The sequence below is a fragment of the Hyaena hyaena genome, unplaced genomic scaffold (assembly GCF_003009895.1).
Source record: "Hyaena hyaena isolate Hyena2069 unplaced genomic scaffold, ASM300989v1 scaffold_326, whole genome shotgun sequence".
Lineage (NCBI taxonomy): Eukaryota > Metazoa > Chordata > Mammalia > Carnivora > Hyaenidae > Hyaena > Hyaena hyaena.
The window spans coordinates 1,444,932-1,463,373 of NW_024080959.1; the positions used below are offsets into that span (position 1 = coordinate 1,444,932).

The window sequence follows — 18,442 nt, forward strand, 5'->3', positions numbered from 1 at the left end:
TCCAAGAGCAAATTTTCCTTTTATTAGCTTAAAATGTATAATATGCAAATGGTTGAATTTTTTTTTTAAATAGGTGTCCTAGAATTTAATACTGGGCCTTCCTTTCTTTTCTCTTCTGTTTCCTAGCTGTCACTATTAGTGATTGGTTAAGTTGATTTGGACTTGATATTAAAAAAAAAACAAAAAAACACCACAAATATATATATAACATCAACTTCAGTCTTTTAACCAACAAATCAAAAGACTTCACTAATGTGTTCACTAACCCTCCCCCATCACCAAAACTAAAGATTTATATTATAACAGTTCCCTAATTCTCTGAGAAGAGAGAAAAAGAGAATAAACTTCCAAGTAAGCATCTTCCTTGTATGAGATATATGCTCAATTGTAACTGACTGGAAAAAACTTAATTGTGTCACAGATCCTTCTTCAAATTATAGGGATATAATTTTTTTTAAAGCACATTATTCAACTGCTATTTAAGTAGTTTTACAAAGAGATTTCCTCTCACTACTTTTTCATATAGTTGATTATTAAAACAATTCAGATGTTCAAAAAGAAAAATAATCACAGATCAATTTTAACAGTACATATTTATACTCTCAAGGATTCTGAATACTGAAGTTTCAAAGGAAAGAAGTTTCAAAAGAAAGAAGATGGTAGACAGATTTAGAAATGCTCTAAATGTTTGCTGCGTTATTTTCTGGAGATATTCATCATAAAACCATCAGAATTAACCAGGAAATGCTGAAGAAATGAAACTCATCAAAATTTTTTATTTCTATTTATTAAACTTCAAATACATACAACAGTATAAAAACACAATAAAATTAGCTTCATGAATATAAATTCTCTTCTAAGATTCAGGCTTTGAAACAGTCTTGTGTAGTTTGAAGATAACAATTAAAAATGTACTTACCGGAAATTAAAGGTAATTCTGTAAGAAGAAAGAATATTCAGTTTGAATATTAGGATTCTGGATTCACCTCAGTACACTGATAGGTGAAAATGAATAAAGAAGAAATGTGGAATAATAATGCAGGTGGTATCTCAAATTAACTAAAGGTGTATTAATTTAAGACAGAACATGAATTAATCCTTGCTTTCTGAGGAAGAAATGATTTCATATCATGACTAATAAAATGATATGCACTATGATAACAATATACTTGCAGGGCATGGAATAAAATGTAAGTGGAAATCACCGTTATTTTCCCTACAAGCCTTTACCTTTTCACAGGTTCTGTCTGTACTAGGGCAGCATCTAACATGGCTTTCATCCACAACTCCATTTCCTTTCCTGTATCAGTGCAGAAATAATAGGTCCGCATGTTTGGATGGGCTGCCTGATTGAAAATGATAGGATCATTTTAAAGAGATACATGGGATCTGTAAAGGAAAAAGAAAGAAAGTTAAGTAGTTCCTACATAGATCATTACTATCAACTTTCAAAGACAGCAAGACATGTCTTACACACAGTTACAGAAATGAGGGACTTAAGAAAAACAGAATTCAATCTTGCACCTTGTCATGCCTCTTTGCTGTCCGTGTTCCATGCACACTTCCCTAGCAATTTCCATTTACTAATTCATACCTTTTATTCAAGAATGTTCCATAAAAATAGAACTACCAAACAAAAGAGCAAATCCACTTCTTATTTAAAGAAGAAAACACTACTTCAAAGAGATATATGCACTCCCGCTGCAGCATTATTTATAATAGCCAAATACGGAAGCACCCTAAGTGTCCAGTGACAGATGAATAGATAAAGCAGATGTAGTAGACAAAGAAAGACAGACAGACACACACTGGACTATAAGCTATAAAAAAGAAAATGAAATCTTGTGACAATGAAATCATGGAGAGACCTGGAGGCTATTATGTCAAGTGTTAGAAGTCTGACAGAGAAAGGCAAATAATTGTATGATTATGCTTATATGTGGAGCCTCAAAAACAAAACAAATGGACAAATGTAACAAAAAAGAAAGAGATTCAAAGATATAAGCAACAAACTTCTGGTTACCAGAGGCAGGAGGGATTAGAGGGTAGGTGAGATAGTTGAAGAGGACTAAGAGGTATCAAATTCCAGGTACAAAATAAGTCAGTCATGGGGATATAACATACAGCAAAGGGAATACAGCCAGTAATACTTGTAATAGCTTTGTATGTGACATATGGTAACTAGTCTTATGGGGATCATTTCACAATGCCAAAAATATCAAATCACTATGATATACACCTGAAAGTACTGTATGTCGATTATACTTTGAATAAAAAAAGAATGTTCCAGAACAACCAGCAACAGAATTAATATAAATATACATGTCCTAGCATTTCCCCTTTGTGTTAGCAATTCCTTTATTCTTCAAAAGGTGCTGCTGTTAAGGCATTTTGCTTAATTCTTACAGACACCTACACACAAACATAAAAGGTTTACAAATGATTCAAAATACTATTTCCCTTTAGCTTTTCACCTCAAGGCTCAGAGTTAAAATGTAAATGTTTGAGCTGAGAAAGACGTATGTAACTAGTAAGTGGGTTATTATTTCTTTTTAATGTTTATTTATCTATTTTGAGCGACACAGAGGGAGGGCATGGGGGGGAGGGGCAGAGAGAGGGAGAGAGAATCCCAAGCAGGCTCTGCACTGTCAGCACAAAGCCCGGTGGAAGGCTTGATCTCATCAACTGTGAGATCATGACCCGAGCTGAAATCAAGAGTCAGAAGTTTAGCCGACTGAGCTACCTAGGTACTCGGCTGTTTTTTTTTTTTTTTTTTAAGTTTCCTTATTTATTTTGTGAGAGTGTGAGTGAGTCAGGGAGGGGAAGAGAGAATCCTAAGCAGGCTCCACTGTCAGCACTCGGAGACTGACAGGGGGCTCAAACTCACTAATCATGAGATCATGACCTGAGCGATAATCAAGAGTCGGATGCTTAACTGACTAAGCCACCCAGGTGCTTTTATTTTTATAGCGGTTCAATCTGCCTGTTTTTGAGAAATGAAGTAAAGGAGTCAATCAGGAATTTGTATCCAACATATGAGCACTGAGTGCTCAGCTTAATGCGCGGGCTGACAAAACAAAGAAGGACCGCAGCAGTAGCTATATCAAAGTAGAAAAAAGGCTGAGGCAGAGAATTCTGTGGAGGAAACATTCTTAATTTCCATGTAAAAAAATGCCTGTGACAGTTTCTTATCACATACTGAAGAATAAAGAAAAACAAAGACTATTTCAGCATACAGTTAGGAAAAAGAAAGAGAACTAAGTATGTAGTTAGTCTGCTAATAAATATTAAATATTAATATTAAATAAATATTAAAAAATGAGAGGAATAAATCTGGAGCCACACACTTTACTCCAAATCTCGACTATCTGCTTTATTTAACAATATTAGCTTCCTCAAAAATTTTTTCAGAGGGGCGCCCGGGTGGCTCAGTCGGGTAGGCGTCCGACTTCAGCTCCGGTCATGATCTCGTGGTTTGTGAGTTCAAGCCCTGCGTTGGGCTCTGTGCTGACAACTCAGAGCTTGGAGCCTGTTTCAGATTCTATGTCTCCCTCTCTCTCTGCTCCTACCCCACTCTCATTCTGTCTCTCACTCTCTCAAAAAAATTTTTTTTCAGGAAGAATCAAGAAGAGAGAAATAAATTCAATGAACACAGTAATCCAAAGAACTACAACCACCAAATCTGGACTGGTGAGAGATATAAAACTAGCCACAGAAACAATTTAAAAGAAATAGCTCAAATGGTACATGTTGTTAAAATGATTAAAGCTACCACATAGTGTCACTGCACTGCTTTAGCAGAGTGTTGGAGAAATGAATGAAAAAACACTGTCCATATTTGTGATCAATGGAAGGAAGACTGGGCCAGTGCTAAGAAGATCCAGGTACAGCCATGATTCTTATGCTAACAAATCACACCCACGCTTGCCAACTGTCAAATGGAAAAATTTACTAGGTGACCATCAAGTTTGCTACCTAGCTTTAAGTCCCACAATTGTCCATGAAGTTTCTACTCACCACTGTCACAAGCAGTAGCCTCAATGTCCAAAGGTGCTCATAAATTCAAAGGAAACAACATTGCAAAAAAGAGAATTTGAGAAATTACTATCCTTGTAACAGATAAAATAATTAATATCAAATCAAGTAATTATAGAGAAAATATACTTAACATACATGGTCACTGTTATTGCTATTTTAACATTCTAATATATAAGAGTCCAAGAACCCAGCAACAAGTCCTACAAAGAGTACAAATTCAATGAACTTTTGCCAAATTGATGAGCAAATAAGAAAATTGAATTCATGATCCAATAAGAGTATCATGTGGTTTTCCATGTGAAAGTAACTTTATAAAGTTATTATTTTAAGTTACCAGAATTTGTTATAGCATCTTAAAATATTTGTTTTTCTGGTTCACACTTAATAAAATTTACTGAAATTCATGCCATTCCCGTCTTACCACAGTGTTTGCTCAGACATTACCTTCTCATTAAGGCCATCCACCCACCCCCAATACACTATTAACTTTCCCGTTCTTTTTTTTCATAGCTAATAATGCAACATATCAATTAACAAAAGTTGTGAATCAACCACAGTCCTGGGCACTCTTTAAAAGAATGGATGGGAATGAAAAATGGAATAAATTCTATAATGGTGTGAACATTTTCATGGTTAATGTGTTACACTTATTTTTCCCCTTTCCCTTAAAACAAAATGTTTACATCAAAACCTTTGGAGTTCTTAATTTAAGACTGGCTTAAAAAACAGGTGACCTCTGAAATTTCAGACCTCTGAATTTTTATAAAGCAAGAAATGCAGTATGGTTTCTGAAAACAAAAATAACCAAATTATCATTAAAGTAGCATTTTAGTTAGGTATTTCACAAACCAGCATATGGTTATTATTAGTCAGAGGAGGTGGGCTCAAGTCTGCTTGGATTTAAAAACAGTTTTTAATGTCTCAACTTCGATATTACCTCAAATGTACCTGATGCTCATGATGTACTCAGACCCAAGGACATCTTTGCAAATATTCTCTAAGATCATAAATGTACATACATTATGTTAAACAAAAACCAGTTGTTATCCCTTATAGTACTCTTCCTCCAGGCTTATGAAACATTTCAAACATACAGTAACCTTTAAAGAATTGTACAGTGACCACCAGGACATCTACAGCTGTAATTACCAATTATCAGCTTTTTCATATATTTGCTTTATCTAGAACCATTCTGAAGTCTAAAGACACTCGGCCCTTGGATATTTGAGAATATGCTTCCTAATTAAAGGGGACATTCCTCCTACTCAACCCTAAGACTATTAACTAACATATTTTAAATATAAAAATGACCATCACGAAAATACGTTTTTGTAATAATGTATGGGCGAATATCAATTTTTTTCTATCAGTGCAAGATTCAAATACAGAATCAAAAAAGTAGGACTATTTCCTTACCTTAAAAGCATATTTGCGGTTAATGTGATCCTCAGAGGTAAGCATGGCTATCTGAAAACTAGGTAATAGAATGCTTCCCAGGATACCCTCTTCTTTCTCATCTAAGACACAATTGAATGTGTGATTAGAATTTTAAATGTTCTCATGAAGCAGAATAACTTTTCTCAAAATTTATTGACCAAATCAAAAGGTTCTTACATATAAATGAACTGTATTCATGTGCTGTTTAGATAGTTCTTTGTAACGTTTCAAAGACAATATTAAATAGTGGAAGCATATATACTTCTTCATCTTCAATAAGCTTCCCTATCCTAACCAAATCAGAAATGGGTCTCACACATCAGACAAATGTCAATTAGACATAAAAACAGCATACATTTGTTTAGTATATATCCCATATTCTACAAAACCCTTTGACATGTGATTCATTGAAAATATTTTAGCACATAGGTAACGACATGGAAGCTTTACAAAATTAATTCAACCACATTTCTGGTAGGATTTAAATCCCCAAAGCTGACTTGCTCACTCTTCAATGTGGCTCAAATGTGTCATTATAAAGCCTTCCTCGACTGCCTTATTTTTTAGCTGCTTCCCGTCCAAACCCATCCCAGAGCCCTCTTCTCTTTCTGCAACTTCATCCATCCCCCCCCAAACCTTTGACACACTGTTTTATTATTTATTTATCAACTCTCCCCTCACTAGAATGTCAACTCCAGGAAGACATTTAGAATGACAGGAGGAGATACTAAAAAAGTTTGAGTAAATGAGTATATATATAAGTACATATTTTGAACTATGCTGTAAAAATTATATGATTTTTAAAACATATAATCATGGTCAGCTTTTACCAGTCATTCTGATACACCACAAACTTATGGAAATAAATTACAGGCCTACAAGGCAGGTGCATAAAATATACCCAGGAAAAAAACAAAATATTAACCTTGGCACACTACAGATTCACATTATTAGCTTGCTGCTTGTGGGCAGAGATGTTTATAAAACTCGAAATATATATATATATATAGTTCATTGTCAGAAATCCATAAGGCAAGTTAATAAAGCTGTACATTAGGCTGATGAACTCAGCAATGAGAAAAACCAGAAACAAGAAATAAGCCTTTTTATTATGCTTGTCATGCTTTTTATTATCCTAAACTTAACAAGGAATTTTATTTATTTTCCCCTCATTTCTAAAATATAGGTAAACTTCCACAGGGAAGAAAGTTGCATTAAACTGAGATTATTTCTGTAGCTTTTTTAATAACACAACAATCCTGCTCTTACTATACTTGCTCATTCATGTTCAGTTCACTAATACAAGAAAGAACACAAGTGCAGATTTAGTCTAAAAGGTTAAAAAGAGGCAGAGAGCAGTCATCAATTACAGAGAATATGACAATTTAAAACAATGAGTCACATTCCAATTTAAAATCCAATTTTGTTTATATAAAGCATACAATCAGAAAAAGCTCATGAAGCCATCTTTATTAAAATCATCTTTACCAAATAATAAATTCTCTTATGTTGCATTACTGGAAACTGTGACTTTCCCTGAAGTTATTTCAGAATATGCACAGGCACTATAGCTCAGGGCAGCTTTTCTGGGTCGTCATGAACGGTTTCCCAGATGGACACTAAGCAGCTACGAGGGCAAGTTATCGATGCAGGGCGTTTCAGCTTCATGAGCTACAAATCTGAGAACACAGGGCTTAGCGCAAAGGATTATTGTGAGGGTTACATGAGCTAACACATGAAGAACTCAATAATGCACTCACCCCATTTTAAGTGTTCAATAAATACTGGCCTTATCATATTATTGCATATATAAAAATCTTGATCTTCTGTCAAACGACTGTCCTAAGAGTTCTTTACATGTTCCCAATCACGGCAGTCTTCTGTTTGGTTCTGTCAACACTGACCTACTGTGTTTTACCCAGAGGGCTTCCTATACTGGCAAGCAAAGGTTGGGTACTGAGTGATATCTGTAGAATAAATGAACTCTCTGGGAAGGTTCAGCTGGGCCTTTTTTAAGTAGCAGCCCAACTTTCTCTGTTCCATTTTAGTCCCTTCCCTTCTCTGACACAGGTAATGTCCCTTCTCTGGTCCCAAGAACACTCCCCAAAAAACCTCTTGCACATTAATCTCCGTCTCAGAGCTTACTGCTTGGGGAATAAAACCTGGTACGGGTATCACAAGAGTCTCAACACTGACTGCATTCAAGTAACATTTTAAACATTTATTCATTGTTTTTTTAAAGACAGTACAAGTTGGGGAGAGACAGAGAGAGAGAGGGAGACACAGAATCTGAAGCAGGCTCCAGGTTCTGAGCTGTCAGCACAGAACCCAATGCGGGGTTCGAACCCATGGACCACCTGAGCCGAAGTTGGACGCTTAACTGACTGAGTCACCCAGGTGCCCCTCAAGTAACATTTTAGAGTCCTCACTTCTACTTCAGCTTTAAAGACATTTGGGTTAAAGACAAAAAATACATGTAATTACAACTGGGTATGTAACTTACAGACTGGAATATTATTACTAATTATCATTACCTAGAATAATTCAATACTTTGTTAACTGGTCTCTTGGCTTCTCGTTCAAGTGCTAGGGTCATTTTTCTAAAATGTACATTTGATCCTGTTGTTATTTTCACATTAAAGATAAAGTTAAAACTCATTAGGATGGCAAACAGATGCCTTTTGTGCCTTGAAACACTTGTTAGCCTTTGCTCCTGCCATGCCATTAGGCATAACCTTCATTCCAGCAACACAAGTCCCATGTGTCATTTTACAAATACGTCATGCTCACTCATGCTTTAAACATGCTAAGTTCATCCTTCTTTCCCAATTCTTTCCTTGTACTCCTGGTCAACACTCATTCAACATAACTGGACACTATGACATTCTTTCTTAGACTCCTTTAGCTAATCTGTGAGCTCCATGAAGAGGTAAGTTTATATTGTTCATTTCTGTATCCTACTACCTAATAATATATCTGGTGCATCAAAAGTGCTCCCTGCTATCATCTTAGTCTAAGCCACCATCACTTCTACCTAATAATTCCTAACTAGTCCCCGCTTCTTTCCTTTCCTTCCCTTCCTTCCTTCCTTCCCTTCCTTCCCTTCCTTTCCTTCCTTCCTTTCCTCCTTCCCTCATAATCCATTCTCTGATAGCAGCTTGAGTAAGCTTTCCATAGGGTAAGTCAAAGCATATCACCCTTACACTTAAAAACATCCAATTGTTTCCTAATGGCTTTTACAGTAGAACTGAAATTTTAGTAGGGTCTGACACTGGTGCAATCTCCCTTCCTCCCACCTCCCTCCCTGCTGCTGGCCTTCCAGCTGGGGAAGCTGGTTTCCTTGGGCTTTCCTACCTTCTTCGAGCCTTTGCACTCTTGCTACTCCTGCCTACAAAACACTGCTCACTCTGGCTCTTTATTATTTAGAGCTTGCTATCTAAAATGTCTGCGGAGAGGACAGATCCAGAGAAACTTTCATCCATGCCTGTCTTTCATACAGTGATCTTATTTTCCTAAAAGTACTTGTCATGATACTGTTTATTTATTTGAATTTACTGTCTCCTTGACTTTTCTAGAATGTAAGCTTCATGAGAACTTTCTTCTATTATTTTGACAGGACCTGCTCAATAAATATTTGTTGAATGAATTAAGTTCCAAGATAAGTCCTTTCTGTAGACTGACTATAAATAGAGAAATCTAAGTCCTCTTTCATAATATGCCTGATACTTTGCAAAGAACAGTGGGAAATTGAGCTTCCATCTGGTACTGGCTGCTAACCTGTTGAAAAAAATACTAAATCACCTATTTTCCATCTTACTTTCCGTATTGTGAAATGTGGACTGATTTGTCAAAAACTTCTGACAGTGCACTGTGTATGTCAGTATACCAGACACTTGGAAGGATGCAGAAGAAATGAGTGGGGATGCTGCGTCCAGCACATCAGAGATTCATGAAAGGAAAAATCCTGTGGTTAAGAGAAGTAATCCTGGTTATGACACGTGCCAGTTGTGAGGCCTCAAGCAAACAGTATGACCTCTCTGCCCCAAGATTTCCCACCTTGGAAGGGATGAAAGAGATCACCTATGCTACATGCTCAGCATATTGTAAATGCTCAAAAAAAAAAAACGCCAGGTATTACGACCATCTTACTAAAATCTGGTTATTTCTACTTCAAATCTGACATTTCCTATTGATAAAATAGTGGAAGTGTATAATATCATAATACTCATTTCCAACTATCTGAAGAGCAGAAGTGAGTAAATGATACTTCTTTCTCTTCTATATTTTCTTCTTTTTTTTACATCATTTCTGTCTAGGGAACCATACTAAAATTAACAAGTGTATTGAATGTAAAATGCATATAGTTAATAATAATATGTAATCTCATATTCAACATGGCTTCTGAAGTCAACATTTACACTTTTAAAATCAGATTAGAAGTTTTTCTCTTTTAATAAAAGTGGTAGGCAGCACCTTTCCATGAGTAACAACAGCAAATTACAAGGAACTCTGTGTTCTTTTTGTTGTAAATTAACATAAAGGAATTTTGTATGTATGAGAAGTGGTAATAAACATTTTCTTATTCTCATTTAAAGCTCTAAAAACACCATAAATAAACTGAAAAGAAGAGGGAAGTACAAACTATAAGTTAAGAAATAATGCCTAACTTATTTATATATAACTCTTGACTTTCTGAAAGACTAGGAAAGCCTTTAAGAAAATTATAGAGTAAGGTTGGCACTAAAACTAAAGATAATACCACAATTGCTGCCTGACCAACATCTCTATGACAAAATGAAATTTTATTGGTTTTGTTAATTCTGACTCAGCAGTACTTCGCAACCACAGTTTGCAGTGAGGGAAAAACAGACGAATATAATTCTAGTAATTTCTAATTTTGAAGGTTAATATGCATTATATTGCTTCAATAGATGACCACAGAATTTTGTCACACTTTTGTTCACGTAATCACAAAGTAAATTTTAAAATTGTTAATCAGTTCTAAAATCCTGTTTTGTCTTGTGATATACTTATCTAGAAAAGATATAAATTATTCAACATGCTTTGGCAATCTAATTCTTTAATGACTGATTCCAACCAGACTTTAAAGTAGGAAAGAAAGAGCTGCTGTTCACATTCATGATTTTATACTATAGTTGAAGTAAATTTCTATGGAGAGCGCACCCTATATAAACTTTTCATGGTTGGGTACCAACTGTGTGGTATCTAACAGATCCACATGGCACACGAGGAGAGACTTCTCTGGACTTTGTGCTAAAAATGTACTAATCAGTAACTTACTAAAAAGAAAACATGTTTAAAAAAGGAGCTTATGGCACCTACATAGGAGAAATGAAGACCTCCATACCTAACATAATACCTTTGTTTCTTCTCCATCAACATTAACAGATGGGTATGTATCATTTCCACAACTTTCTCCATGTTTCAGGGAGTCTGTCATAGTCTTAAAAAAGGGGGGTGTGGTGGGTGGGATATAAATAAATATATTTTTTGTATTAAAAAAAAAAATCACCAATACAGCAGAGTAGTCTCTGATACTCTAAAGACATGTGCCGGGGAGAACTGAGCATTCAACGATTCAATAGCCAGATCTAACAAAGCTGACACATAAAAACCTTATCAGACTAATGACTTTTATCTATTAGCTAATGAATTCAAGGTTAACATTACAGAGTGAAGAGTCATACACTTTTTACATAAAACAAATCAGATTAACACAAACTACAGGGATTGGACCAAACTCAGACTAATCTGCACGAAGCACTATATTGTCTTCAGTCATAATGTCGATTACTCAGTATTACATATCAATGAAGAAAAGGTGTTCTTGATACTGTTTGTTGATAATAAAACAGCCAAAAGATTGTATTGTTTTTTTCTTTCAAAAAGTATCCGCTACTTAAACATATCTTATTGCCATTATGAAATAATATACTAAGACAGTTTATAGTAAACTCACCTCTATAATAAAAAAGGCAGAGGTCAGAAAGCACGAACCAGCGTTTCTTCCACAGCTTCATGCCGGTACTGTCCTATATTAAATCAGCAGATTAAAGGATTTTTTTTTTCACTTCAGAAAATTCAAATTCATTTCTGATATATTTATTTAAAATAAGCTTTTATTTATTTATTAAAAAAATTTTTTAATGTTTGAGAGAGAGAGAGAGAGAGAGAGAGAGAGTGAGTGTGTGTGTGAGTAGGGGCAGATACAGAATCTGAGTCAGGCTCCAGGCTCTGAGCTGTCAGCACAAAGTATAATGTGGGGCTCAAACTCACCAGCCATAAGATTATGACCTGAGCTGAAGTCGAACGCTTAACTGACTAAGCCATCCCAGCACCCCTAAAATAAGCTTTTAAAAAAAAATGTAGAAATCTAATTACAAAGCAAAAATATGAAGGTAGTTTTCAAGGGACTTGTATCACCTTAAGATATTCCCAAGTACACAGGTGTCTGAAGAGGAATACCATCACATAAAATATACTGTTGAAGCAAGTTGATTTAGCTTCATATTTGTAAGCATTCTGAAATTACTTTTTTGAACATACATGTCTGCTAACATGAGGATAATGTAACCATGCAGCATTGTGTGCATTCTGGTAGACTAGATTTAATAAATATGTTAATCTCCAACAGGAAGAAAAATATGTGATTTGAAATTATCCCAAAGGTAATGCGACCTAAAATGATTGTGAATGAAGGAAACTTAGCATACAAATACATTTCATAAACACTTTTTTCTTACATATACAACTGGGGTTTCACTCATCTTGCAAAAAAGAGTGCTTCTTTGGCAGCTTTTTCTTAGTAATTCAGTTAATAAAAATACCAAGCTCAAACAAAATTACAATTTTAATAAAAATTACCTCCCTACATGCAATAAAGCAAAACTGCAAGAGTAAATGAAACACACACACTGCAAGAGTAAATGAAACACACACACACAGAGGCAAAAAAGAGGTCATTTTGGATGTGCATTAACATTCTTTATTTTTAGTCGTAACCATCTAAAAATGACTTTAGAACTAAAGAAATTATATAGATAAAAATCTTAAAGGATTTGTCCTTAAAATTGACAGCTACATCAAAGAACCAAAAAAAATTTTTTAATGGTATATGGTATTTTCAATGTCCTAATAATATCCTATAATACAAATAATTTAAAAGTTTAGACTTTTATGTATTTTTTTATTTTAGAGAGAGCGAGTATGCATGCACGCATGTGTCAGCGTGGGAGGGGGCAGAGGAAAAGAGAGAGAGAGAATTTTAAGCAGGCTCCATGCTCAGCAAGGAGCCCAATGCGAGGCATGATCCCACGAAGCTGGGATCCAAGAGCCAAAATCAAGAGTCGAATGTTCAACCAACAGAGCCAACCAGGAGTCCCCAAAAGTTTAGACTTACTCTGCAAACAAACACTCTGTATAAGTCACACAGCTATTAAAAAATACACACTCATGGTAGAGCAACTGGTTGTTAACACTTCTGCAATACAAATCAACCCAGGGATCAAGGAATAAGAACAAGTGGGGCGCCTGGGTGGCTTAGTCGGTTAAGCGTCCGACTTTCGCTTAGGTCATGATCTCGCAGTTCGTGGGTTTGAGCCCCGCATCAGGCTCTCTGCTGACTGCCAGTTCAGAGCCTGGAGCCTGTTTCAGAGTCTGTATCTCCCTCTCTCTCTGACCCTCCCCTGCTCACGGTGTCTGTCTCTCTCTCTCCTAGAAATAAATAAAAAAATATTAAAAAAAAAAAAAAAGAAAAGAAATAAGAACAAGTATCATTTAAAAGAAATTCCGTATTGTCTATTAGGCTCAATGTTACACTCAGCTATTTGAATATAATTTGGGCTTCTCAGTAAGACTAGTTAAAGAAATCTTTCAGCATGGATAAGTTTAAATGCCAGATGGTTAAAATATAGATGATTTTTTTTTAATGTTTGAGAGTGAGAACGCATGTGTGCAAGTGAGCCGGGGAAGGGCAGAGGGAAAGGGAGGGAGGGAGGACAAGAGTGACAGAGAGAGAGAGAGAGAGAGAGAGAGAGAGAGAATCCCAAGCAGGCTCCACGCTGTCAGCGCAGAGGCTGATGTGGGGCTCAACCTCATGAATTGTGAGATCATGGCCTGAGACGAAATCAAGAAATCAAGAGGTGGATATTCAACTGACTGAGCCACTCAGGTGTCCCTAGGTTTGTTTTTGTTTTTTTTTTAGTAGATGATTTTTAAATAAAAATTAAAAGTTGGCATTCAAGGTACATACTCAATCAACTCAGCTAGACACTGGCAAAACTAATTTGCTTGAATGATTGGGAATTCGTGGGATTTTAAGATGGCCCTCTCTCAATAACATATTTAGTTGCCACCTTAACTTTCAGATGGAACAATGTCTAATGAATGTATCATGTATATACATGTATAATCAGAGACAGAATAAGGTAGATGAAGGTTGAATGTATCATCTCAGTTATCTGGTGGTCACTTGGAAACCCAGCTGCAAACCAGAAAGTAAAAAAAAGAAAACTGCCTATAAGCAGTGAAAAGAGACGTCAGAAAGTCCAATTACATGCGTCCTTACTAATTCCCAAAGTAACGGTAAGGTTCCAAAAAGGCTTAGTTATCAAGTTTTCCAAACAATAAACAATATACACCCCAACTTATCAGAGTGTCTGAGAGAGAGCCATACTTAAGCAAACAAACAAGAAAAAAGAAAGAAAAAGAAAAAAAGAGGGGCGCCTTAGTTAAGCGTCTGTCTTTGGCTCAGGTCATAATCTCACAGCTCAAGGGTTCGAGCGCTGCACTGGGGTCTGTGCTGACAGCTAGCTCAGAGCCTGGAGCCTGCTTCGGATTCTGTGTCTCCCTCTCTCTCTGACCCTCCCCTGCTCACGCGGTCTCTCTCTCAGAAATAAATAAATAAATAAATAAATAAATAAATAAATAAAGAGGAAGAAGGAAAAAAGAAAAAGAATAAATACACAAGAGAGTAGTCTTGAGAACCTAAAAGCAAAAATCTGAGAAAATTAGAAAAATCTCAATTCTGATCAGATTTCTCTAAGTGGAGAAGTATATAATTGTACATTTCTCTAATGATCTTTAAATGAATAGAAAAATGAGTACCTCTGTATGTTTTTTTCTCATTTAAACAAATATTTCTGCTGTGATAATTTTAGTATAGTATTCCTAACATTTTCATATAGCATATATTTAATTTCAAATCTAGAAATATCTATAACAAACACACACAATCTGTGTTCTAAGTAACATCCATTACTTTTTCTTTCTTTACTGTTCTCATAACATTCTTCAGTGGGAATAAAAAGAATCTGGATGACTAATTCTACAGTTCCTTCTCCATTTTATATAATTGTCCTATGTACATTGAGCTGAAAAGGTCTTCTGATTCCATCTTTCTTTCACATCAAATAGAACACAAAAAATACCTGTTTATATAGCCAACCTCGCCTGACCACAGGTGCATTAGGATTTCTTTTAATTGAATTTGATCTCTTTCCAAAATTGTGAACTTTTTTTGAAGACCGTGAAGTCTAAAGAGAAAAAAGAAAAACAGAACATATGTTAATAATGCGTAGGTATTTCTATTTCTTTTTCATAATTTTATATCTCCAGATTTCTCTGAAACATGCAGGACTTAAATCTTTTCAGATGAATTATAACAATTCTGCTTTTGAGGATTTACTTGTTTCCAGTGTAGGAATTCTACTCAAAGAAATTTTCCTCAGGATTACAAAGAATCACAAGTTTTACAATCTGTCCTTTAAAACTGGGATATACAATTTTTAAAAAGGCATAATGTGTGGCACTGTTTTGTCCTAGCTGCTATGTAAATTGAACAAACCTTGGGTAAAAATGAACAAATCGTTAAGAATAAATGAAATATAGAACTTTTTGCTTTATATCTGATTTAACGATGTTTCAATTACAAGTGTCAAGTGTCAAGAGAAATACTTGGATATAAAATATAAAACATACCACATCAAGTCAACAGAAGACTAGAAGGATATGCTTAATGTCATGTACTGTTTTCTCCTTTTATGGGCAACTCTGAACTTGAATGATACCAGATAGATGGTGTTTACTGTATTTTTAAAAGTATACATAAAAGATATGTAATATCTGAATATCATAAAAGATATTCAAAAGATACAATCTTTTGAAATACTGCTATATTTAGTATGAAGATTTATTTTGGCAGGAATGGTAGTGGTAACCAACAAACAAAAACAAGCTGAATCTGAGTTCTCTATAAAGGTAAGTAATATCAAATTATCTCTTATTTTTTAACCTCTCTAGAATCTAGCACATTTCATTAGAATTTTGTTTTTTGAAGCTTATATTAGTACATAACAGAATGTTAAGACCCAATATCAACCACATTTTCCCCAAAGTATGTTTTATTAATAAATTTCAATTTACTTTTGAATAGGTAATGTTTAAAGACCGTACAAAACTCAAATGGCCCAAAAAGATACCCTGGGACTGGCTGTCTACTTCCTGCCTCTGGGCTCCAGCATCCAAACAAATCCGTGAGGCAACCAATGTCAACTGTGTGTATATGTGCACTTACTCATCTAAGATAACTGTTTTCATAAGTATGGAATATCTTCTTTTCCTCAAATGATGACATATACAATACCTACTCTTCTGTTCCACTATTTCTTAGAGCTTACTACATAAAGAAAATGCCACATTGTTGTCGATGTACTGTGCAAATACTTTTTAATCTTTGCAAATTAGATATGTGAAAAATGGTGTCCTTTATTGTTTTCATTAGCATTTTTAATATTATAAATGAGTTTGAACATCGTTTTCACATATTTAACAGTAAAATTCCATTTTATGGGAAGAGATTTTTACATTATTTGCCCATTTAAAAAGTAGGTTGTAAGCCTTTTCCTTATTAATTCATAAAACTTCTTTGATTATAAAGGAATTATTCTGAATTATTATATGAATTGCAGAGATTATGCATTCATGATAATTATCTAAGGTTCAATCTCTCCCTTATTTTCTACTTTGATTTCTGGGTTTTATGTCATGTTTAGAAAGCCCATCTGCATTCTGAGTTTTGTTTTTTTTTAAACCTTCCATTGTTCTTCGTGGTGCTTTTTATAGTTTTGTTTTTAACATTTCAACACCCAACCCATCTGGAAAATTTTCAGTGTAAAGATCCAACTTTCTTTCCAAATAATGACTTGATGGCCCTCAGTCTACATATCATTTCTTCGGATTTTGATTAAAATATATTAATGAGGCATGACAACGCTCAGTTATCTTACTAGCATTTTATTTTGTACAAGAATTAGAAAATATTTACATTTAGAAATTTACATTAACTTGTAATACTCTACAAAATTTCATTTTAAAATCAAAATCAAAAATGTTACAACAGGGAATTTAAAATAGATAATTACCTATTATCCATTTCTTTATAATAATCCTAATTTACTATTATCACTGTTCTATTATAAGATACATTATTTTTTAATAAAGATTATTCTTTTATTATCTCTTGATTTTTCTTTCTATCGATTAATTTAGGAACTGAGAAGCAACCTTAAGGCAAACTATTTATTCAGATTTAGTAGCGTATTTTCCAAGAGTTTGATAAACTTTTCATATTAAAATTCTAAGTTTAAAATATTAACACTGTAGTTTAAAGTATAAGAAACAATACCCCAAGTGGTTTGCTCAGACGAGCATAAAAAAGACTCTTTATCTCAGGTCATGAGTTCCAGCCCCATGAGTTCCAGCCCCATGTGGGGTGTAGAGATTGCTTAAATAACTTAAAAAAAAAAAAAAATAAGAGTAGTAACTACAAATTTTTATAGACACAAAGTATGGGACCCTAGATTAAATGATTAACATTTTTCTTTGTGAGTATAAAGAAAATCCATCCTCCTCTATTTCCATATGACTATGGCACTTTTTATATAATAGATTCTAAATATGTTAGAATCATCCAGCACACTGGCATCGGGTTTGCCTTTAGCAGAACAGGGTTCTACATTTCTTTTTAAAAAGTTTGTCTGCTCAATCTAGGCATATGTAACCATCAGAAAATGGGATTTCTCTGTCATTATAACCTTCATTTTTAAAACTTCACTTGAGGGGCACCTGGGTGGCTCAGTCGGCTAAGCGTCCGACTTCAGCTCAGGTCACGATCTCATGGTTTGTGGGTTCGAGCCCCGCACCAGGCTCTGTGCTGACAGCTAGCTCAGAGCCTGGAGCCTGTTTCGGATCCTGTGTCGCCCTCTCTCTCTGACCCTCCCCTGCTCATGCTGTCTCTCTCTCAGAAATAAATAAAACATTAAAAAAAATTTAAACAAATTTAAAAAATTAAACTTCACTTGACTCAATAAATTGCCATTTTCTCATATAAACATCCATTATATTTGTAATATTATTCAAAACTGAGCCCTATAATATTTTTTAAAAACTCATTAAATTATTAAAATATAATCTTAATATTTTATATTCCACATCATTGCGTAAGTCAATTATTACAAATGTAATTAGGCTCATGCAATAATAAAAATGAAATAATTATTCTATAATTCTAAGTCCATTAAGACTAATAGTAATAGATGCTACCAATTATACCAGGTATCAGTAATTAACAGGAAGCAAAATAACTTACTCTGCCCACAGGGCTCATTGGATGCACCGCATAATCTGAAGTCATATTATAGTTAGAAGCTTCATTTATCATGCTTATAGGTCGTTCCTTCTTTTCTTCAGATGTCATGGTTGCAACGGTCCTGAAAATATGTCAGAATGCTAAAACTTGCTGTGTATGTTAACTGCTTTACAATAAAGTTTCCCTAGAGATTACAGTGTGTGCCACTTTTTCAAAACAGTTGGATACTAGTTAGAGCTTAATAAACTCTAGAGTCAGAGCTTAATGTTTATAACTGTTTTAAATATAATTAGCATTTCT

General features: G+C 34.6%; 1 protein-coding gene across 5 annotated transcripts in view; it reads right to left on the minus strand.

Annotated features, from left to right (window-relative positions):
- PLEKHA5 (pleckstrin homology domain containing A5) overlaps window positions 1-18,442 on the minus strand; it is a 239,797-nt gene that overhangs the window by 75,768 nt on the left and 145,587 nt on the right. For all 5 annotated transcript variants that reach the window (XM_039249007.1, XM_039249006.1, XM_039249005.1 and 2 more), the window contains exons 5-9: window positions 18,143-18,263; window positions 14,925-15,029; window positions 11,456-11,528; window positions 5,455-5,555; window positions 1,231-1,346 (exon numbers count right to left, since the gene is read on the minus strand). In XM_039249007.1, coding sequence (XP_039104938.1) covers window positions 1,231-1,346; window positions 5,455-5,555; window positions 11,456-11,528; window positions 14,925-15,029; window positions 18,143-18,263 — 516 coding nt within the window. The remainder of the gene's footprint in view (window positions 1-1,230; window positions 1,347-5,454; window positions 5,556-11,455; window positions 11,529-14,924; window positions 15,030-18,142; window positions 18,264-18,442) is intronic.